This window comes from Aphanomyces invadans, assembly GCF_000520115.1.
Source record: "Aphanomyces invadans strain NJM9701 unplaced genomic scaffold supercont1.8, whole genome shotgun sequence".
Lineage (NCBI taxonomy): Eukaryota > Oomycota > Saprolegniomycetes > Saprolegniales > Verrucalvaceae > Aphanomyces > Aphanomyces invadans.
The window spans coordinates 961,760-983,415 of NW_008580153.1; the positions used below are offsets into that span (position 1 = coordinate 961,760).

Here is a 21,656-nt window from a genome sequence, read left to right on the forward strand (position 1 = left end):
CAGGGCGATCCCGCCCATGCTCGTCTGGGATGGAAGGCGACGTTGCACCCGACTTGGTCGAGCAAGATGGTCTTGGTCCCGTCATGGACACTTAATTAGATAAACACGGTGGTTTCGTCCGCGTGGGATCGTGGCGTTCCTGGAGTATGCGAACTCGGCGACAGTGGACGAGATGTACGTACTTACCTCGGAGTCAGCCCAAAGCTGCACGCACGTCTTGAGCCGACACTTCCAGCGCGAACGAGTCGTGGAAGGTCAAGTCGCCGTTCAACAACGTCACGAGTTTCGTCGGGGAGTGGACTGAGCACACTTGCAGAATCCTGCCACGATGATCGTGACTATTTTGCGTGTGACGAGGATGGGGGGGGACAGACAGGGTTCACCCACTTTCTCGAGCCGGCTCGTCGACGGACGAGATCCACGTGCCATCGACCCTGAGGCTTGACCTTTGGCCGTCCCCCTGAACAAAGCATCAGTGGTACCGTTCGAACAAACGATTGTTGTCGCACGCGGGTGTGTGTTAAAACCCAATCACCTTTCTCACCCATGTACCAATTTTCCCAGAGTGGAGAGGATTGGTCGCTCGGTGACGCGCACGATGGGGGCTCACTCCTCGCCAATGCACAGCCTGCAGGAATTTTTCTCACGACTCCCGCCACGTTCCAGTGTGTGGGATTTCCTGGGCGACTACAAACGCTGTCGCAGCTTGCTGCTGAGAGGCATATAGTTGTCTTCATGGTTCACGCAAAAACAAAGTGTGTCGGTACATATTCCACTGCTGAAGCGGTCGATGTGTGGCGCAACTCGATTTTAACAGAGTGGAAGGGTAACCAATAAACGACACCGCCTTCGCGAATTCACGCACTCTATGAAGATTACAAAGTTGCATGCATAGCGGCGACGAGAGTCTTAACAGCGTGGAGCTGTTCTTCTTGGGGCTGCACGGTGAACGAAGGCACGTGGACGAACAACGCGTACTACGCACATCATGCTATCATGCAAGGGGAGGAATCGAGGAAAACGTACGTGGTTGGGACGACCCTTTGTTTGGGAAAGAGACAGGAAGTACGTGTAATTGCAAATGTAGCGACCGGGGTCGTTCGAGATCGCCATCTTGCAGCCCTGTTCCGTGCAGTGCGCGAGGAGCTTTTCCAAAGGAAGCGACGTCTCCAGGGACGCGGCTTCATTTTCCGTGATAGTTTCGTTGTTCGCAACCCATCCTCGTTCGTCCGGGATGCCAAAGTTGGCCAAGTTGTACCCGAATTGCTCCAAGTCGATTTGCTTGCCTCCAGCATTCACACCCATATGAAGGAAGACCGTGGGCTCGTCCGCATTCTACCCAACGCCGACAATTTGAAGTAACATCAAGGCATTCTCACGAGGACGACATCAGTACCTCTGCTGCGTGTTGCCACATCGGCTCCAAGGCAGCGCGGACTCCGTCTGCAGAGACTTCCAGCACGTGGGTCTCGTGGACGTTTGGATCGTCCTTCAGCAGTTCTACCAACTTGGTCGTCGGGTTGTCGACGATATTGCCAAACTTGCCGAACCCCGTCACGATGATCTTGACCATGCTCGATGCGGCGTTTTCGATTGTGATGGCCGGCGAAGTCTATTGACTGTGGCTTGGTCAAAATAGTCATGTGGATGTAATACCCAACTCCACACGGTCAATCACATACGCTATACATTTTGATTGGCTAATGTATAGATTTACCCACCCAAATCAATGATTAACCTGTTGAAAATATCCTCTGAGTAGTCAAAACATCTCATGCACTGTCTGTGCCATCCTGCCCGCCATCGTGCGAACTCCTCCTCCCACGAGACTTTTCGCCATGGGAGGGGCTGAAACACCATCGCAAACGATAACCCGTTGAGTTGTGCTGCATGGGCACGGCGTAAGTGTGGTTTCAGTCGTTGAAAGGAGATTGAGTTCCCAATTTCATGTCATGATGCATGAGTACGTTGACCAGCCGAAGGACACACGCTGTTCGGCTCACATCAATGCGTGCTGTAGTATTGTCCGTGCATGACGTGGATCCGAATCGGTGCTCTGCGCGTTAATCTGATGTAGGGTGCGCGTCAATCCGATCCAAATCCGAATTCTTGTCGACGATTAGCTACAGCGTGGAGTGCAACGTGGCGATCAAAGCCCGCAGGCTGTCGACTTGATCCTTTTCGCTAATCACGTCAAAAGACGGAACGTGGATGAACAACGCATGCTAGAAAGGATCAAACAATGGTGCGATGCTTGTTCAAACGCACCTGGTTCGCGTGAAGTCTCGTGCGAGAGAGCGAATGAAAGTACGTGTAGTTGCAAATGTATCGTCCAGGGTCGGTTGATATGACAAACCTGCATGGGACGCCATGGACTTGGTGAAGAGCCACATACTTTTCCAACGGCAGCGTTGTCGACAAGACGTCCGCTTCACCCTGGAGAATGGTCTCGTTGTGGCAAACCCACCCGCGTTCGTCTGCCAGGTCAAACGTTGCCTCGTTGTACGCGCATTGTTCCAGCACAATGTGCTTGGCGTCATCACTATCTCCCAAGTGCAAGAACACGGTCGCTTCAGATTCATTCTACGACGCAGGCTTCCTATGACAACAGCCTCATCGACGCGCGACCTCACCTCGTTTGCATCTTGCCACAAGGGTGTCATGGTTTCACGGACAGCTTCCGCCGCTATTTGAATTACAAATGCAGCGTCGACATGGGGATCCTCTCGCAGGTGCTCGGCCAGCGCCATCGTTGGGTTGGAGTACCCCCGGAAAGTGCCGAGCGCAGTCACGATTACCTTTACCATGACAGGACTCGTACGTGAATGGAGGTATGGATTGTGCAGTCGTCTGAGTGAGTTGTAATCATTATGAGAAATACGGATACAAAACTCAAGATTATCAGTCGAAATTAAAATATAATCCGTGTAGTGCGATTTCCGACATCTTCCCGCCATGCCACACGAAGTTGACATTGCCTCCATTCGAGAGTGCACACTTGGGCTGCACGATCGGTCACGAAAAGATCATCGCTGCTCTTACAGCACACTGTTGTTCTGGCTCATGGTTTGCATGGACGATGGAGTCATCCAGTGTACATGGCATTAACATGCAGTAGCGGTGGTCGGGTCCATATCGCCTGACGTGACAGGTACCTAGCCAAACAAGAATCCGATCGAGCCTTTGCTGATGCCAGCGATGGTGGAAGGCAGAAAGGAGGCACTTTTGTTGAGACGGTGGACGACTTCGTCAAGCAAGGCCGTTGATGCACGCAACTCCCTCGAAGGCAGCTCTGGACCGTTTCCTTCAGTCGAGCTGTCCGCTCCTGGGACAGAGAACAGGACTTTCAGCACCTTGTGCGGATGGGACAACTCGGACGTTTGGATCGTTGCATCCCAGCTCAGCACTTGCACAAATAAGCGCCGTCTGTCGCTCTCATCAACGATGTCAAAGCGGAAGATCCCGTCCGACTCGATCACTTCCAGCATTTGAGACACAAGTACTGCATCGCACGAGTAGGACGCAAAAATTCCGTCCCGTGTGTCGATGCAATGCTTGAAAAGCCGCACGTTCATGTTGTTTTGGATGGTTCCGATCGCCGTGGTGCAATTTGCACAAGAAATCTGAGCGTCGTTGGACGACGTCTTGGCCACTTGGACACTGTCCAGGTTGATGTTGGACGCGTGCAACAACAGATCGGCGGACGCTACGTAGATGCGCCCGGCCGCAGCTTCGATGCCGTCTCGAGGGATGTGCTCAAACGCGCCTTCTGCCGCTCCCCAGAAATCCGCCATTTCCATCCAGTTGGACGACGGCAGTGGCAGAGCCTTCACCCACAGCGGGCCTTCCTTCTTGAGGTTGGCGTTGCACGATCGACAAAGCAGTTGCGAGTAGTTTTGAACCTAGGGTGGTGTTATGATCACTTTGGTGATTCCAAGGTGAAGGTAACGTGCCTCGAGCTCAGCATGTGGAATTGATCGCGATGTCAAGCCAACGGTCATCGACGACTTTCGGCTTTCTTTCGCGGCGGCCGTGAGAGGAATACGAATGTGAACGTGATCTTTTTGGACTCGGACGATGCTCGATGTTGCGTCCACGGCATGATCCAGGGCCACGTCCAGAAGTTTGTGCTGTGAACTCGTGAGTAGTTGAAACTTCTTCGAACTCGGATCTAGTTGGACGAACGGGACCGTTGTTGAGTTCGTCATGTCGATATGCACGTAGCACTGGTAGCACCCAATGTTTGCTTGGAATTCAATAGCGTATTCGGGTTGCATCGTGACATCGGCCAACGTAGTGTCCAACTTTATAGCGAGCACTTCCACTTCGTCCGCGTACGCTTTCTTGGCCTGCAGTGCACTTGTATATAGTTCCTTCTCTCGCTCGTAAGCTCTTTGGGATTCTAGAAGATGTCGTCGCGCAGCTTCTACCTCGCGTTTTGCCTCTTCAAACTCCTTGAGCAGCGCCGCCGCTGCTTCTGCCATCGTGCCGGGCAGAGCAATTGTGGAATAGTTCGACAAGGGATCTGTGCATCCATTGGTCAAAATTTCATCATGCCAATTTCGGATAACCCATCAGTAACCGTACATATGACGTGGCAGCTTCACGAGGAAGCATTGTCAATTACACTTATCACGTGGACAGCGCGCCGAGCTCACACTAGCGACGGGTAGCTGGCCTCAGAGGTGACGCCACATGTCCCATCAGTGTTGGTGCGCGTTCGGCGAAGGTAGATAAAGCCTTGGTCCCCCCACTCTTCGCCCCACGAGTTCTTGATCTTCCAGTGGGAATCCGTGTAGCCGACGACGACGACGGCGTGGTCGAGTGCCGACGTCGAGCACGAGTTCAAGACGCCGCTTTTGTATTGCTTCCACTCGTTGTTGCCTGCAGCAACACCTGCTACGACTGTGCGTTGTTGCAGAGTCGAAACGAGGGAAATGTCACCGGCCGCCACCGACACCGCCTTCTTCACCCCTGTAGCCGTCATGGCGCAAGACGTGGAGCAGCTTTCGTTTTGCGAAGTAGATCCAGACACATAAGGGTAGTCTTCGAGTAAGCACACACCCGCTGATGCTACATAATCGATGGCTTTGGTGGGGTAGCCGCCTTGGCACCCCATGTTCCCTGACATACCATCGTACATCAGAACGGCCATACCGAAACAAGGACGCACCGGTAGCCGTATCGCACGAAGTCAGCTGCTGCTCGGATAGCTTGACAAGCGACTTGGTAGGGGACGCCAAGCACATGGCCGTCTCAACGGCCGAGATCGTGGCAAACGCCCAGCAGGAGCCGCACTGCCCTTGTTGCTGGACGCTGTTGACACAGCCAGACGTCATCCAGTCGCGAGAGGGCGGCACCGCTGAGCTGCCAACATCGGCAGATCGCCCAGCGACCAAGGTTGCCGCAGTTTGGTTGGCAACCGACCGTGTCATGATCGTCTTGAACTCGGTCGTCGAAAGGAGCGAAAATGGAGAGTCCATGGAGAACTTGGCGTCAGGGTGAAGGAGGTTGAGACGCTCAACATCTTGCTTGGTTTCGTAAAATCGCGTCAGCTCCGCTGTAGTGGACTCGAGGCGAGGAAGGAAACCGTGCGCTTTGGCCACTTGGCCAGCACGACTCGCTCGCCACGCCTCCAATTCGGCGGTCAGATCGCTGAGCTCCGCACCAGTTGGTAAGGCACACGTCAAGCCGAAGCTTGCGACAGCGATGGGAAGAGTAAATCGAGACGAAACCATGGGGAAAGGGTGGTGGTGGAACGGATGCAGTTCAAAAGTGAGTCCAACAACATTCAACCACATTGCTGGGAAATATCGAATCCAATGTGCTCTTCCCCATCAGGAGGATCATCGAGCTCCAGCGCATCTGTGAAATCTTGAATGGGAGCGCGGATTTGATGCCGAATGATGCGTTGCGGTGGACAATCGCTCTGATGGATATAGATGGCGCATGGAAGCGGAAAGCCAACACGTTCGATAGCCAAACGCGGTCCAGCTCTTCCTTTCGCACGACAGACCATGAACTAGTCTGAGCTTCTAGTGCCTTTGCCTTTCTTGGAAGCGTGCGCCACTCGTTGGTGCATCAAATCCCAAGGATTCGTCTTGGATGTGTGTGCCAACACAAGCATTCCTCCACATGTTATACCAACTTAGACGATTTCGCCTTGGTTGTCTGTTTCGTTGAATTTGACCCAGTCGAGTGCAATGGGGGCACCCATGACGTAGTCGGGAATGTCAAACGCATGAATCAAGTGAAGAGCATCGTCACCAAGGCCGCCTTCGTTGGAACTGCACAACTCTTTGACCACGTTGTCCACCTAAAGCAAAAAAGAACTTGAGATCACGTTGATGCAATCACACCAATTCCTTTGTACCTCGTTCCCGATATCGGTGGCGACCACATTGTTGCATACGTACCACCCCAAGTCGCGTTGGACGCACGTCACGCCGTACAAGAGCGCCAGCTTGGTCAAGGTTGGTCGCAGCTCCACGTTCCTCGAGTCTTGCAGGGACTCGAGAGTCGCTTCGAACGACATGCGCTCGACGTATGAGAGCGCAATGTCTTGGATCAGCGCAGACTGTTCCAGCATCCAAACCTACGCATGCAGCATGCAGTGAGACCAAGTCAGATGCACCCTCGTCTCACATCAAACACAGTTTTGCCCTGTTCCATGTCACTCTTCATGATCTTGCCCAGCTTGCCAAACAACGCAGCTTCGCGCACGCCAAGCAAATACTTGAGGTACTCGAGGTCATTCCACGACGGCGTGCCTGCAAATGGTTTGTCCGCAGCTACAAGCAAAGAGATTCGTTTGACTATTAAAACAAGGGGCAACGAACTTGGAGACAGTTTGTATCGGCCTTGCTTGAGCAATTCGCCAAGCTCCTTGGTAACCTTGGTCATGAGCACACGGTTGTCGCCCTCGGCCGTGATAGCAGCATGGGAAAACCCCAAAACTTCACCAAAGCGATTCGCTGACAGATATCCCTGACCACCGCACCGTTCGCGGCAGATACTCACGACGTTTTCCGAGTTCCACGACACGACCGGCTTGATCGCCGAGCACAGCACAACGAGCTCGAGGCGTTCCAGCGGGTCTTTCGACTTATTCCACGCCTTGTACTTGTCTTTGACGACATTAAGTCCGTGAGCAAGGACATATGTGCGGGCGACGAGAGGCAGCAAAGTTTGTTTCTGAAGGCCATAGTGCAAGATGGCTGTGTCCGACTTGCCTTTGGGCCCGACGGTCGCGCGGCTGGCGGCATACCTACCAAGCATCCAATCGTATCATGGTCCATTCCATATTTGCTCTGGTCAACGTCACTCACCGCATTGCAATCGCCAACGACAGCTTTGTCCCACCCATTAACATGGCGGCGATGCACACACGACCACTGAGCAATTGATCTGCATGGCTTTCGTGCGTCAGATTCCATCCATGAAACAGTCGCGATCACGTGCTCACCCGCGACAGCCAAAAATCGACCACGCTTGCTTGGTACGTGACTCGTGAATGTTCCATCGGCACTCACTTGCGAGAGCGCATCCAGCATGTTGGCACGGGGAATGCGGACGTTGTCAAACAGAATTTTCCTACCACCAAAACGATAAGCACCAGATCGCATGGAGGCCAACGAACGCCACAAAAGTACAACTTGCCCGTTGTCGACGCCGTTGCAGCCCATTTTGTGCCCCATGTCCTCCACGCGCACATGTTCGCTCACAGTCATGTCTTCGTTGCGAATGCGTACAAGGAAGGCGTGGATTCCGTGCTGCTCGTTCTTGACCTGCAATTGGGCAAACACGACGACCCACTTGGCATGCACTGGAATGCAAAGTCAAGGAAGGTTGAGAACCATCGGGGCAAACCTGCAGAGTTGGTAATCCAGTACTTTTGCGCCAACACGGTAGGGGTGTTGATGATAAACTCATCGGTAGCGTCATCGTACACCGCCGTCGTCTCTTTGTAGAGAACATCGATGAGCTCCAAACACCATTGCACGGTCGAAGGTCGTACCCATTTCAACGGCATTGTTTCCATACCCCAGCTCAGTCAAGCCAAAGCACCCAACAGAGTCTGCATGAGCCAGTGAGATAGTGTATCGAGGGTGGAGTTCAGTGACAACATCACATACCCAACGAATCGATCTCGTCGACGAAGCGTTCGTGGTGCTTCTCCGTCCCAAGCTTCAACACAGTGCCGCCAAACAAGTTGAACTGTACCGTCATCTTGGTTGCCATGGAAGGGTTCGTGAGACCGGCGATTTCATGGGCCGCGTAAATATTGTGCGGGTTCGTGTGGAAGTCTTTAACCGAGAAGAACTTTGCATCACAAATCTTCTTCAATTGACTCAGCGCAATTTCCCGTTCCTCGGCGAGGGGAATGTTGTACCTGCCCATAAACTCCCCATGAAATGGTGAATTCTTGCATTATCGGTATTCACATACCGCGGTCGGAACGAATCGTCTTTGAGGAATGCTTTCAACTCGCGGCGCATGTCGCGGTTGTCGGGATCAAGCCACTCGTTCATCTTGTCGATCGGGAACGGCGACACTTTGTGCCCAAACTTGCTTCTCTCCTTGGCCACGTCAAAGCCCAGCGGGCGGGTGAAGGGAAGGCTGGAAAAACTCTTCACCGCATGGTAACGATGCAGCGAAAGGCGCGCGGACGATGCCGACTGGAACATTGTGTGGAAGTCGCTTTTCGCTTGTGTGTTGGCAAAAAGATCCGAACCAGGGCCAGGAAGTCCGGATAATTAACGGAAGGTGCGTTTATCTGGCATTAGTGCGTTTTTACTTTGTCAACGAAACAGTGTTCTCCAGAATTGGGTGCGTATTTCGTCGAGTCCAATGCCCATCTTCAACTTGGGTTCGCTTTGGTGCGACCAACTGGCTGGCCGCGATCTACATGGACAAGCTCGATGGCGCGAGAGTGGCGCTGAATCTACAGACTCGTGTAGATTGAAGTGGCGGAGCAGGGAGCTATGCCGGCATGTGTGACGGCTCAAGGTGGGGACTATAATTGTTCGACAATGTCAACATGGAAGGTTCATTCCTCGTCGGGTTCGATGACAAAGTACACCAGCAACATGAACGAAAGCCATGGGGAGAAGATTGCCATCTGCATGATCAACTTGTACGTTGTGTTAATGTTGGATGAGTTTGCATCGAGTCGTCTCAGTGTCGCTGGGACGCTGTGACTCCATTGTTGCCATTGATTGCCTCGGTACGTAGACAATAGGCACGCCTTGTGGCTAGTGCGCGCATCCATGGACGTATAAAAGACAGATTCTTGGAACCGACGAAACATCAATGAAAGAGTTGGCACATGCGATGAGCAACCGTTAAGAGCTCGAACTCTATCGGTTCCGCCGTATGTTGCGTTCAACCAGGCTGGTGCAGATTGCCTCATGAAAGTCGTAATGATTTTCAAAACATTAACCAATCGGTTTTGCATGTGAGCATATTTTTATCCAATCAATAACCCTTAACAGTTCGGTCGGTGTCCCCAAAACTTCGAGAGTGACTTGCAATGCTCGAAGACACGGCGCAAGTCATCGAGGCGACACTCGCGCCAGCCTTCGCCCAGTTCGCCATCGTGGGCAACCTTTTGACACCGCTCAAGTTCAAGGCGTTGAATGCTTACGTCGATAGCATTGTGTCCCCCACGACACCACCGCCCGATGTCGTGCGGTACATGGTGTGCCTCTTTGGAATGTATCCGGTTGCGGCCATGTTCGCGCTCCTCCCGTCGCCAACGATCAAACATGCTGTTAGCTTGGGTTTGGGTGTCATGATTGCACAGTTTGTGTTTGGGTCGGCGTGGGTGCACACTCTCGTCATGGCGCTGGGGTCGTACTTGATATTGTTGTGCGGGTCTCGACGCCACATCGGCACAATCTCCATGGTGTGGAACTTGGTGTACCTGTCGTTTTCCCACGTGTACCGCATGTACGTCGACTACATGGGCGTGACGTTGGATATCTCAGGGCCTCAAATGGTACTGTGCATGAAGCTGACGGCGTTGGCCTACAACCTGTACGATGGTACGGTGGATGCGCCTCGCCTAGCTTCCAAACCGGACAGCACAAGTCTCGCGCGGGTTTTTGCTTCTCGGAAGGCGCTTGCCGTCTCGTCCGTGCCGTCCGTGCTGGAATACCTTTCGTACGCATTCTGTTTCCCAACCTTTTTGGCCGGGCCAGCCTTCGAGTTTCGCGAGTTCATTGACGTCATCCATGGGATCAAACCGGCGGGCCCAGGCCGTATTCGCGCGGGCGTGACGAAGTTGGCAATTGGGCTTTTTTATGTGGGCTGGACAGCGGCGTTGGGAATACAGTACCCGACGACGATGTTCTTCGACGACGCGGTGGCAGCGCTGCCGTGGTACCAACACATTCCGACGCTGTACTTTGTGTTTTTCCTCTTCAAGTGCCGATTCTATGGGTGCTGGACGGTTGCGGAAGGCGCAACAGTCCTGTGCGGGTTTGGTTACGAAGGCATTGTGGACGGAGCGCCTCGATGGAACGGTGTACAGTACATGAACGTTTGGGAGTTCGAGTTTGCGACGTGCCACCGCGACAGCACGAGGAAGTGGAACAAGATCACCCAGAGTTGGCTCGAGAGGTACATCTACTCCCGCACCAACAACTCGCTCATGGCCACGTACTTTGTGTCGGCGTTTTGGCATGGATTTTACCCTGGGTACTACATGTTCTTCATGCTCATGCCCCTTCCCACCGTCGTGAATCGCCTTGCGCGAAAGAAACTGCGGCCGTGGTTTCTGGAAGCAGATGGGTCGACAGGGTTGAAGAAGAGGGTGTACGACATCGTTGGCGGCGTTCTTAACGCGTTGAGTATTCACTACATCTCGCTGCCCTTCCTCACGTTAGGATGGACCGAGTCGATCCAAGCGTATGTGAACCTCAAGTTCTCGGGGCACATCATCCTTGGCACGCTCTTGATCATCTTGTACTTAGCCCCTAGTCGAGAACACCCCGCAGTTAAACGAGAATAGATGCATGACAAACGTATGCACACTGCTTTGGTGTGAGCATTTTGTCCACTCCATCGCTTGAACAAAATCTCTGGGGGACGTCGGTATGTCATCACTCACTGACTTTGAAAGAATGAGCCCCTCCGTCTCCATTGGGAGCTTCTCGGCGGAGTTGACGTCGTGATAGCTGTACATCTCGGCTATGCCGTGAATCGTTCGCCTTGGTGGCGCCGCAGCAACCGTCCTGCACGCGTCCAACACAACAAAAGGATGTGTATGCAATTATCCGGATGATTGATTTACCGGATGCTGGGCAAGCATACAAATCCCAAGAGCGCTATTGAATGGCATTCCATTTTGATTTGAAGTTCAAAAGGACGAGAACGATGTCGGTGTCCACGGAAGTGAAGGAGCTCGTGGAGTTCCTGTCGAACCCCCGCGCAGACGTGCGCCAATCTGCGATCCAGCTGACTGTCGGCCTCACGGGAACTGACTCTGGCATCCAGCAACTGATCAAGGCAGATGCAGTGAAGGCGCTTTGCCGCCTTATCGGAGACTTGAACGCCATTGCGCGCGACGCGATTCACGCCCTGGTCAACATCACGGCTACCCACCCTGGAGCGTGCGAAAACGCGTTGAAGCACGACATTGTGAATCGCTTGATGAATCAGTTGGACTCGGACTTTCAGCACAAGGACTTGTCCGTGATGCTACTTGCGAACGTCACAACCACTCCCGACGGTACACTCAGATCATGATGAACACCCTTTGTGATGATATTGCACTGATTCATCTTGGCCTAGGTGCAAAGGCTTTGGTGACAAACGATGCCAAGTACAGCGTGCGTGAAGTGATCCTGCAAAACTTGACCATTCGATTCCTCGAAAGCGAACCGGAGCCTGATGGCCTTGACCCGGCCACGAATGAACCCAAGTGGGACGACGATTACCAATACGTCGCCAACGTCCTTGCAAATATCACACAGCTGGAAGAAGGCCGCGCGTTTCTCCTGCAACTTCGCCCCAAGCAAAATCAACCTGGCCACGTGCAATCGCTCGTCCACGTGCTACTGCCACAAGTCCACTCGCCGAACGTAGTGCGCCGCCGCGGTGTTATTCAAGCTCTTCGCAACCTGTGTTTTGACAGCGACAACCACTTCTTTCTCTACGACACATTGGACATTGTAGCACACATGCAGCGCCGCCTTGCTGGTCCTGAACCGATGGAAGACTCGGACAAGGTCGGCATGCCAGCATCCGTTTTGGCTGTCCTCAATCCAAAGAAGAAGCGCGAGACCGATGCTCAAGTACGCAAGGACATCATCGAATGCCTTCTCCTCCTGTGTTCATCTCGCAACGGCCGAAACATCTTACGTCAAAAGAAGGTCTACCCCATCGTGCGCAATGCACATCTCGTGGAAGCGGACGAAGACGTGAGCGATCAAATCTACAAACTGGTTGACTTCTTGATCCGCGACGAAGAAGGCGAAGAGCCCGATTGGAATGAAATCCGTGCCAAATCGTTGGGCACGGACGATATTCCATCGCCGTCTCTAGCAGCCGCATCGACACAAGTGGCTGCGCCTAGCACCAGTGCGCAAAAGGAAGCACCCAAAGCCAGCCAAGTGCCCAAGCCTGTAAAGCCTACAGCACCTGTCACGCCATTGGTGGACGAAGAAGTCGAGGATGCTCGAGCGGCAGCCATCGCCAAGGAAATCGCCATTTTGGACGTCAGCAGTGACGAAGAAGACGACGCGCCACCTTTAACCAACTAAACGGCGCTCTAAACACCTTAGTAGTATGTTATTCCAAACCGTGTGGCTGAAAGGGTTTGATTTACTCAACAAAATTGCTCCTTCCACTTGTGCGCCGTGCTGGGAATGAAACGTCGTATCATCAAAGTCTCCATTATGCCAGTAACCCTGGTGCGAATATGCCAATTCGACCCCATGTCGACAGGGCACAACAAGAAAGTGCTAAAGCGGTGCCATTCGGCCATCGCGGGATGCGGACCACACGGGTTCCGCGAGGACGATTGCTTTCGTTCCCTTATCCCGGATGAACCTGCGAAGTTGAATAACCTGTGGAACCGAGTCTGAGATCTAGCGAGTTCTGGGGAGGACACCATGATTGATGTTTGCCCACTGCCGCATCGCGACGGTCGGTTGAAGCCACGGCATGTCCAGGCGTTATTGTACTCCAACGTCGCCAGACAAATCACGGCATTTCAGCCTGGGCTGCACTACGACATGCGAGTATTGAAGGGCCTTCAAGTGCCCCGATTCGACTCGCACGACTTGCTCGCGGCGTGGATGCACGTCGACGCTGTCCTCGCTCCGTGGCTAGCCTTGCACAAGATGTCGCGGCTCAAGCTTCTCTTTTCCTGCCTCCCACACTTAAAACACGTGGTTGCCATTCACGCAGCTATCACGGGCAACGTCCCGTTGCTGAAACATTTGCATTCGCAGTTGAATGTCCTCATGGTCACCCCATACTACGTTGTCGACTTTGCCGCCTGGTCCGGCCATTTCGACGCCCTCGTGTTTTTGTTATCTATTCGCCACCGTGGCATGTCCGCACATGCTTTGAGTCAGGCTGCGCGACACGGCTACGTCCAGATTGTGCAATTCTTGCTACGTCACCTCCACAGCCGTAGCCCGACTGCGGTGGTTGCCGCCGCCTCCAATGGCCACCTCAACATTGTTGAATTGCTATGCCCAGATTATCAAGACACCATAGATGACGAAGCCATGGACGTTGCCGCGGCCGGCGGCCACCTCGACGTCGTCAAGTGGTTGTACAACCGAGGCAGTCGGTCGTGGCGCGCGCTGTCAGCCGCCGCAAAGCATGGCCACACCCACGTGATGGAGTATCTCCTGGGTACATCGCACAAGAATTGGGGTCCCGTGTCCATGGACAATGCAGCATCTATGAATTATCTCGACGTGCTGCGGTGTTTGCAAAACCACCCCCATGTTGCGAGCCAACACCGCGCGATTGACGCAGCCGCCACCAATGGGCATTTTGAAGCTGTTCGATTGCTGCACGACATGAAACTCGCCAAAGCCTCGGTCAAAGCCATGGACGATGCAGCGTCCAGGGGATGGCTCAACATTGTTGCATTTCTGCATGAACACAACGCTGCAGGATGTACTCTGGCCGCGATGGACAACGCAGCTGCCCACGGCCACCTGGACGTAGTGAAGTATTTGCACAAGCATCGAAACGAGGGATGCTCCACGGACGCGATGGACTGGGCGGCAACTCGCGGTCATTTGGACATGGTACAGTTTCTGCACAAGCACCGCCACGAAGGATGCACGACGGACGCGCTGGACGGAGCCGCCTCTCGTGGTCACTTGGACGTCGTCAAGTATCTGCATGCCCATCGAAGCGAAGGATTCACGGATGTGGCTATCGATCGTGCGAGTTTGAACAACCACCCTGAAGTCGTGGAGTTCTTGGTTACGTGTGGCCGAGGCCGGGTAACGTCGTCGTGCGCGATTGACGCTGCAGTGGCTCACGGCAACGACCACCTTGTGGATATTTTGTTGACCCACGGGCACCATCCCTCTGTGAATGCCTTGGAGTCGTGTGCATGGTGCAACGATGTGGAAATGTTTGAAAAAATATATCCGCTGGTGGAACCCAGTCATGCCCGAGCCAACGCGGCTCTCGAAATCGTGGCGTATGCTGCAAGCGCGGGGCATTTGACGTTGCTGCAATCGGCGATGCGACTCGGATGCGTGACAACTCCCCCAGACCTGGCGCTTGTCGGCGCCGCTAAGCATGGCCACTTGGAGGTGGTCAAGGTATTAGCTCCACTTTATCACCACCGCCCCATGGCGGCTCTGGACGAAGCAGCCACTTGTGGGCATGCCGACGTCGTGAAATACCTCGACCACGTTGCGTTCCCGTGTACGTGTCGAGCGATGGACGGTGCAGCGACTAACGGCCATCTTCATCTCTTAAAATGGCTGGCCGCTCATCGACAAGAAGGCTGGACGACCGATGCATTTGACGGAGCGTGCCGCAATGGCCATTTAAACGTTGTCCAGTGGCTGTACCCTCAGCGGCAGATTGACATCTCGCCCGATGCATTGACGTGGGCCGTCGACGCTAACTGTCTCAAGTTAGTCGAGTGGCTGACCTTAACTGGCCGTACGCATTTCAACGTTTTGAACGCAATGTCTTGCGCCGCCGCGAATGGCTCGCTGCCCATCTTAGCCCACCTCGTCGAAGTTTACTCGACTTGGTCCGAGATGGATGGAATGGCAGTCATTGCTGCCGCTGGCGGTCACTTGGACATGGTCAAGTGGATCCTGTCGAACTCGAATCGACGAAAATCTATCGAGGAGGCCATGAAGGCGGCCAAGCACGCACAACGACCCATTGTCGTGTCGTATTTGCACACGATTTCTTCAGCAGAGACGCTGGACGACCAAGCGGTCGATGACGATGAGGCCGAAGATGGGGACGAGGACATTGTTGACGTGCACAGCGACACCAGCGATGGCGGCGCACTACTTGAGCAAGCCATGGAATTGGCGGATGACAGTTCCAGCGACGACGGGATCGAATCCGAGTACGAAGAGGAATAAACGAGGAAGCAGCCTTTCGCCACTCGATCTATTGGGATGCCGCGAGCTCATGCGGCTGACTCCGTCGATTCTCTGTAGGAGCGACCTTGACCCATTGCATTTTGCTTTCTGACATGAATGCTGATGGTTGAATCCGTGGACGTGGCTGTCCACACTTTGAAATCGCCATCCCGTGGACGTCTTCGACAGACTGCATGCAAGCAGACGCGTCCTAGCAACTTTTATTGAAACAACGTGAGACGGTGCTACTACACGACTGTCGCCGGTTTCTCGGCAGGCGGGGCGGCCGTGGGCAGCTGGCTGTAGTTACGTCGTGCTTCAGCGTACGACGTGACGATCGGCCCTTTCGGGGATGTATTTAGGTTCCGAAACTGCTCCATCGTCAAGAGTGGCGACTTGACGTCGAGGTGAGTGGTCGCGAGAACCGGCGTCTTGCCGTCGGTGCCGTGCGGGGGGTGCATGGGGTCCAGGGACGGCAGGTTGTGCTGGTGCATGTAAAACACAAACAGGAGCAGCGACCCCGCCGCAAAGACCGACCCGAGTAAGAACGCATTCTCCCACATGTCAAACGTGGTGTCCGAGTCGTCGCCGTAGATGGCGCCGCGACCGCCTTTGCAAAGGTCGCCGTTGCATGCAAACCCGACACGGAGATTGTCCACGTCAAAGAGTGTGTAGTACGTCTTGATAAAGATATCGCCGAGCACCCACCACGCTTCGTCGCTAGAACAACTGACCTGTGAAAACCAACAACGTCAGCGAGATAGCACACCCCGAGTTTTGAAACTGGATGCGGCATGTCTTGCGCGCGTCGCAGGAAATGTAGTCCCGCGGTTGGAGGGTAAAGACGTTGTCTGGTACCATGCCAAGCTTGAGCGGGGGAAAGCTATCCAGGGTCACATCGTGGCACGTGAGCCCATCGCAGGCCAGTCCCCGCGTGATGGCTTGGACAATTTCGGTGTATTGCGTCTCCGGGATACTGATTAACGACGTGCCCGTATCGATCTACTGGCCGGCGTCAAGGACGATTCAAATGACGATCGGCGTACAATGGCATAGCAGAACGGATCACAGTGGTTGTCCGTCTCGTTGCGCACCGAAAAGCCATTCATCCTATCGACCACACGACTCGCTCCGTGAGCTAAACTGGCGCAGCCGAATTGCGACAATTTACTGGACAGCCCAGTACGTGAACGCGTTGAAACCTACGCAGGGCATGGTGCATGGATGGTCAAGTTGCTGCGATCACGAACGATACCTGGAAGCTTGACGGTTGGAGTAAAGTGCCACGACGCGTTGTCACCCACGACGGACAGGTCGTACCCACCCAGATGCAGCTCCGATCCTTCCTGATTCGGTTCGGCTGTCATGTACATGGCAAACATGTTGCGCACTTCCGTCTACCGAAACGCACATCGTCATGCCATGGAATTCTTGTTCACGGACGTACGAAATGCGATGCCAGGGTCGTGAACAACGTCGGCCGCGAGATCTTGGCCAAACTCTCAAAGCCAAGACCAACCAACCCATCGGCAATGAACATCTGCATGCATGCCATCGGTGACTTTGAATAGATGATGTGGTGGTACAAACCCCAAGGGACTCGGTTTCTTCCGTCACCACGCCAAATCGAACGTTCGGCACTCTGAACGGACCAAATCCAATCGTGTCGACCCCAACGACGCCACCAACTTCGCCGCTTCCGTACTATTCAAGATGCGTATAGCGAACAGGCGACGTAAAATGCTTTTGTACCGAATCGAGGAACTTTTCGTGCGTGTCGATGAACGTTGTGGATTGAGTGTAGTCGAACGCGCTGTGAAAGCCACACTCTGCACACGAGATGCCAGGGATCCACGTATCACTGCTACCAGTGTCGAATACGACTGTCAGCATCTGCGGCGGGCTTCCAAACGACAACTCGCCGACGTATTGGACGTTGCCGTAGTTTTGCAGCTTGACTCGACCAGCAGCAGTGGTGTTTCTGGTACCGTCTGGGCGTCGCGAGGACAGCGCGATGCGGTGGGCAGGCAGGCTATCTCCAGCATACACCACCGCAAGATTGACTAGAACGAAGGTGAAGAACAGGACGAGCAGCCGCCGCCCGTGCATGGCGCTGTTCAATAGCCTTGATGTTCGACACTTCATCCGGCAAGCAATGTCGCTTGGTGGAGTTTCGTGGAGGCTGGCATTCAGAGTATAATTTGTTTCATAGTAAAATAACTCTCAATACAACCAAACTTTCGTCGTGATTGGACGACGAGGGATATCATTAAAATAATATCCAAACGATTCCCCATGTTAAATACTTTTAACTGATTTCAAATTCAATTGAACGCAACAGTACATCATTCATTCATCGGTCGTATTCCCTGCGTTGTATAGCGCCTCTTGACCCGAGCAGGACAATGCGAGCGGCTCACAGAGTCATGCCCACAAGTGTGGATCGATTCCTCGATAGCAAGCATGCTAACGGTCGCGATCGCAGGCATCCGCTGGTCTGAGTGCACGTCAACCGGTGCACCGTCATCATCGCTGGAGGTTCGCTTATTCACTACATGAAGCTTGATTCCAGGGGGAGGCTGGACCAACTCACAATGCCGCGCCCAAGGGTTATTTCAGGAGGGTCAGTGGTGCTGTGACGACCTGAGCGGTGGCAGTCGAGTGCCCCATTCAGAAAATGAGCCACTGCTTCCCATCCTAGCGAGATTCGTCTGCTCCTTCAATACAATACACAAGCACACGGTCCCATGCATCTGGCGGGTGTGATCATGAACAGCAAGCAGCGGGCTAGCGACAACGTGCTGCATCTCTTTCGCTCTGCCAGCACAATAGACATACGTGGCACGGTGTGCGGCGCACTCCGGTTAACCAAAATCTGGAACTTTCGATTCGACAGGAGGGTTCATCATCCGGATACGAACTCCGATCTTTCTGCGAAGATTCACATTAAAATGCGCAAATCTATTGGCCAAAAATATTATTATTGCCAAGGGCAACAGTTAATATACAAACGTCAAGCCAATGCCGCAACAACAAAAATAATACGACTCTCAAAGATTATCCGGAGTTATATCCGGACAACGGATCACACGTGAGGTTCTCCCTGTATTCTCCCTCGAGAGGATCATTTTGGAAAGTGCGAGCTGACCCCCGAAGCGACCATGTCCAAGTACGTCGACGCCGAGAACAGGGAAGATGAGATTCTCACGAATGCATCCATAGGAAAGACGACTTCAACGCAGGAATCATGGACAGAAAACGATCCCCCAACCGCTTGATCGTGGACGAAGCTAGCAACGACGATAACTCGGTCGTGGCCCTCAGTATGGCCAAGATGGAGGAATTGCAGCTCTTCCGCGGCGATACTGTCTTGATCAAAGGGAAACTCGGACGTGAAAGTATTTGCATTGTCCTGCAAGACGACACTTGTGACGATTCGAACATTCGCATGAACAAAGTGGTTCGCAAGAACCTCAAGATTCGTTTGGGTGATTTGGTCACCATCACTGCCTGTGGCGACGTTCCGTACGGCAAGCGCATCCATGTCTTGCCCATTGACGACACAATTGAAGGCGTCACCGGCAACTTGTTCGATGTGTACCTGAAGCCGTATTTCCTTGAAGCATACCGCCCTGTCAAGAAAGGAGATTTGTTCTTGGTACGCCAAGCCATGCATCCTGTAGAATTCAAAGTCGTCGAAACGGACCCTGCGCCTTACTGCATTGTTGCCCCCGATACCATTATCCATTGCGAAGGCGAGCCCATTCGCCGTGAAGATGAAGAGAAGTTGGACGAAGCCGGATACAGCGACATTGGTGGTTGCCGTCGGCAAATGGCACAAATTCGTGAAATGATCGAGCTGCCCTTGCGCCACCCCACGCTCTTCAAGACGTTGGGTGTGAAGCCCCCTCGAGGTGTCTTGCTGTACGGTCCCCCTGGGTCCGGGAAAACGTTGATTGCCCGCGCTGTTGCGAACGAAACTGGCGCGTTCTTTTTCCTGATCAATGGACCTGAAATCATGTCCAAGATGGCTGGTGAATCTGAAAGCAACTTGCGCAAGGCGTTCGAAGAAGCTGAAAAGAACGCCCCCGCAATAATCTTTATCGACGAAATTGATTCGATTGCCCCAAAGCGTGACAAGACGAACGGCGAAGTCGAGCGCCGCATTGTGTCGCAATTGCTTACGCTCATGGATGGGTTGAAGCAGCGCTCGAGTGTAGTCGTGATCGGCGCGACAAACCGTCCCAACAGCATGGACCCTGCGCTCCGTCGTTTTGGTCGCTTCGATCGCGAAATTGACATTGGCGTCCCTGACGAAAATGGCCGCTTGGAAATCTTCCGCATCCACACGCGGAACATGAAGTTGGACGACTCGGTGGACCCGGAAGCTATTGCCCGCGATACCCACGGTTTCGTCGGTGCCGATATGGCTGCGTTGTGCACCGAAGCCGCTCTGCAATGTATTCGAGAAAAGATGGACGTGATTGACATTGAAGATGAATCCATCGACGCCGAGATATTGGACTCGATGTCGGTGACCCAAGACCATTTCAAGTACGCGTTGGGCGTGTCGAACCCGTCGTCGCTTCGCGAAACTACCGTCGAAGTCCCCACAATCACATGGAAAGATATTGGTGGGCTCGAGCAAGTCAAACGCGAGTTGCGTGAATTGGTGCAATACCCCGTCGAACACCCTGAAAAGTTTGAAAAGTACGGTCTCTCGCCGTCCCGTGGAGTACTTTTCTACGGCCCCCCCGGGTGTGGTAAGACGTTGTTGGCCAAGGCCGTGGCGAACGAGTGCCAAGCCAACTTCATCTCGGTCAAGGGCCCTGAGTTGCTTACCATGTGGTTTGGTGAGTCGGAAGCGAACGTCCGCGAAGTGTTTGACAAAGCACGCGCCGCGGCGCCATGCGTGCTCTTCTTCGATGAGTTGGACTCGATTGCGCAACAACGTGGTAACTCGTCGGGCGATGGCGGTGGCGCAGGAGACCGTGTGATGAACCAGTTGCTGACGGAAATGGACGGCATGGGTGCAAAGAAGAATGTCTTCATCATTGGGGCAACGAACCGACCCGACATCATTGACCCTGCTCTCATGCGACCTGGTCGTTTGGACCAGCTGATTTTCATCCCGATGCCCGACTTGGAATCGCGCTTGTCGATTCTGAAGAGTGTGTTGCGCAAGAGTCCCGTGTCGAAAGATGTCGATTTGAACTACTTGGCTGCGCAAACCGACAAATTTACTGGTGCCGATTTGACTGAAATCTGCCAGCGCGCTGCGAAGTTGGCCATTCGTGAAAGCATTCAACGCGACATGGAACGAGACCGTCTGAAGGAAGAAGCCGGGGAAGCTGCCGACGACATGGATGTCGAAGAAGACGACCCGGTACCCGAAATCACCCCTGCCCACTTTGAAGAAGCCGTTCGCAACGCGCGCCGATCGGTCAGTGACCGCGACTTACACCAGTACTCGACGTTTGCCCAAACGCTACAGCAATCGCGTGCCCAGGTGGGGGCTACCGGGACCTCGTTGTCGACATTTTCATTCCCTAGCCGAAATGTCGTTGGCGGAGGTGCGGCCACGACGGCTGCCGTGGACGAAGAAGAAGAAGACTTGTACAGCTAAACAACACGATAGCGGTGGAATTCAGGTGTTTTTATCGTCCTACAAGATTATTTTTGCATGAATCATCGCTGGCATGGTGGAGGTCGCAGCAGCATTGCGTTGCCTCCTTTCCTGTTCATTGCACCACGGCTAGCACGGATGACACGATCGCCGAGTACAAGGAGGTCCATCATCGTGCTGTTCCCGACGTGATCTGCTCACTCTGTCATGAGGTGTACGAAGGCGGAATTGATTGAACGGTTACACATCCGGATAATTACCGGATGGCTGAAAATTCCAAACGGGGAGTTTCTTTCGTCAGCGTTTAACGATGGAAAACGGTTGGGCACCGCCGCGACGCCAAGTACCCAAGAAACGCTTAAGCGTTGACCGTGCTATGGTACAGGTTAGACGTCAACTTAGAAACGTTTAAGCGTTGAACATGCTGTAGATTCATC

General features: G+C 53.6%; 10 protein-coding genes across 13 annotated transcripts; 4 read left to right on the top strand and 6 right to left on the bottom strand.

The window, feature by feature from the left end:
* Nucleotides 1–795: 795 nt before the first annotated feature.
* On the bottom strand, nt 796–1,593 carry H310_05018 (hypothetical protein). Its single transcript, XM_008869621.1, has 3 exons — nt 1,397–1,593; nt 1,027–1,335; nt 796–977 (listed from the first exon to the last, which is right to left on the bottom strand). The coding sequence occupies exons 1-3, from the start codon at nt 1,571–1,573 to the stop codon at nt 876–878; spliced, it is 588 nt and encodes a 195-aa protein (XP_008867843.1). The 5' UTR covers nt 1,574–1,593; the 3' UTR covers nt 796–875.
* Nucleotides 1,594–2,084: 491 nt separating this feature from the next.
* Nucleotides 2,085–2,851, bottom strand: H310_05019. Of its 2 annotated transcripts, XM_008869622.1 has the most exons (3): nt 2,634–2,851; nt 2,269–2,583; nt 2,085–2,225 (listed from the first exon to the last, which is right to left on the bottom strand). In XM_008869622.1, the coding sequence occupies exons 1-3, from the start codon at nt 2,805–2,807 to the stop codon at nt 2,124–2,126; spliced, it is 591 nt and encodes a 196-aa protein (XP_008867844.1). In that variant the 5' UTR covers nt 2,808–2,851; the 3' UTR covers nt 2,085–2,123. The 2 variants fall into 2 exon arrangements, with proteins under 2 accessions (XP_008867844.1, XP_008867845.1); XM_008869623.1 differs by having other exon boundaries at nt 2,085–2,583.
* Nucleotides 2,839–4,514, bottom strand: H310_05020 (hypothetical protein). Its single transcript, XM_008869624.1, has 2 exons — nt 3,954–4,514; nt 2,839–3,902 (listed from the first exon to the last, which is right to left on the bottom strand). The coding sequence occupies exons 1-2, from the start codon at nt 4,482–4,484 to the stop codon at nt 3,156–3,158; spliced, it is 1,278 nt and encodes a 425-aa protein (XP_008867846.1). The 5' UTR covers nt 4,485–4,514; the 3' UTR covers nt 2,839–3,155.
* A 140-nt stretch (nt 4,515–4,654) lies between these two features.
* On the bottom strand, nt 4,655–5,738 carry H310_05021 (hypothetical protein; the record flags this gene model as incomplete). Its single annotated transcript, XM_008869625.1, has 2 exons — nt 4,655–5,124; nt 5,174–5,738. The coding sequence occupies 2 exons, from the start codon at nt 5,736–5,738 to the stop codon at nt 4,655–4,657; spliced, it is 1,035 nt and encodes a 344-aa protein (XP_008867847.1).
* A 323-nt stretch (nt 5,739–6,061) lies between these two features.
* H310_05022 (hypothetical protein) lies at nt 6,062–8,708 on the bottom strand. Its single transcript, XM_008869626.1, has 11 exons — nt 8,449–8,708; nt 8,136–8,392; nt 8,018–8,077; nt 7,870–7,962; nt 7,660–7,825; nt 7,466–7,593; nt 7,329–7,407; nt 6,840–7,267; nt 6,646–6,791; nt 6,374–6,595; nt 6,062–6,316 (listed from the first exon to the last, which is right to left on the bottom strand). Exons 1-11 carry the CDS (start codon nt 8,685–8,687, stop codon nt 6,149–6,151), a joined length of 1,986 nt encoding a protein of 661 aa, XP_008867848.1. The 5' UTR covers nt 8,688–8,708; the 3' UTR covers nt 6,062–6,148.
* Nucleotides 8,709–9,527: 819 nt separating this feature from the next.
* H310_05023 (hypothetical protein) lies at nt 9,528–11,040 on the top strand. The gene has a single exon (XM_008869627.1). The coding sequence runs from the start codon at nt 9,533–9,535 to the stop codon at nt 11,012–11,014; it is 1,482 nt and encodes a 493-aa protein (XP_008867849.1). The 5' UTR covers nt 9,528–9,532; the 3' UTR covers nt 11,015–11,040.
* A 315-nt stretch (nt 11,041–11,355) lies between these two features.
* H310_05024 (hypothetical protein) lies at nt 11,356–12,867 on the top strand. Its single transcript, XM_008869628.1, has 2 exons — nt 11,356–11,734; nt 11,797–12,867. Exons 1-2 carry the CDS (start codon nt 11,380–11,382, stop codon nt 12,765–12,767), a joined length of 1,326 nt encoding a protein of 441 aa, XP_008867850.1. The 5' UTR covers nt 11,356–11,379; the 3' UTR covers nt 12,768–12,867.
* A 251-nt stretch (nt 12,868–13,118) lies between these two features.
* On the top strand, nt 13,119–15,778 carry H310_05025 (hypothetical protein; the record flags this gene model as incomplete). Its single annotated transcript, XM_008869629.1, has 1 exon — nt 13,119–15,778. One exon carries the CDS (start codon nt 13,119–13,121, stop codon nt 15,591–15,593), a length of 2,475 nt encoding a protein of 824 aa, XP_008867851.1. The 3' UTR covers nt 15,594–15,778.
* On the bottom strand, nt 14,569–17,769 carry H310_05026 (hypothetical protein). Of its 3 annotated transcripts, none has more exons than XM_008869631.1 (9): nt 17,346–17,769; nt 17,184–17,297; nt 17,041–17,133; nt 16,849–16,990; nt 16,765–16,795; nt 16,640–16,703; nt 16,363–16,595; nt 15,158–16,313; nt 14,569–15,111 (listed from the first exon to the last, which is right to left on the bottom strand). In XM_008869631.1, the coding sequence occupies exons 1-8, from the start codon at nt 17,736–17,738 to the stop codon at nt 15,842–15,844; spliced, it is 1,542 nt and encodes a 513-aa protein (XP_008867853.1). In that variant the 5' UTR covers nt 17,739–17,769; the 3' UTR covers nt 14,569–15,111; nt 15,158–15,841. The 3 variants fall into 3 exon arrangements, with proteins under 3 accessions (XP_008867853.1, XP_008867852.1, XP_008867854.1); XM_008869632.1 differs by having other exon boundaries at nt 14,930–15,115; XM_008869630.1 differs by having other exon boundaries at nt 14,569–16,313.
* A 946-nt stretch (nt 17,770–18,715) lies between these two features.
* On the top strand, nt 18,716–21,283 carry H310_05027 (transitional endoplasmic reticulum ATPase). Its single transcript, XM_008869633.1, has 2 exons — nt 18,716–18,762; nt 18,816–21,283. The coding sequence occupies exons 1-2, from the start codon at nt 18,755–18,757 to the stop codon at nt 21,217–21,219; spliced, it is 2,412 nt and encodes an 803-aa protein (XP_008867855.1). The 5' UTR covers nt 18,716–18,754; the 3' UTR covers nt 21,220–21,283.
* The last annotated feature ends 373 nt before the right edge of the window (nt 21,284–21,656 follow it).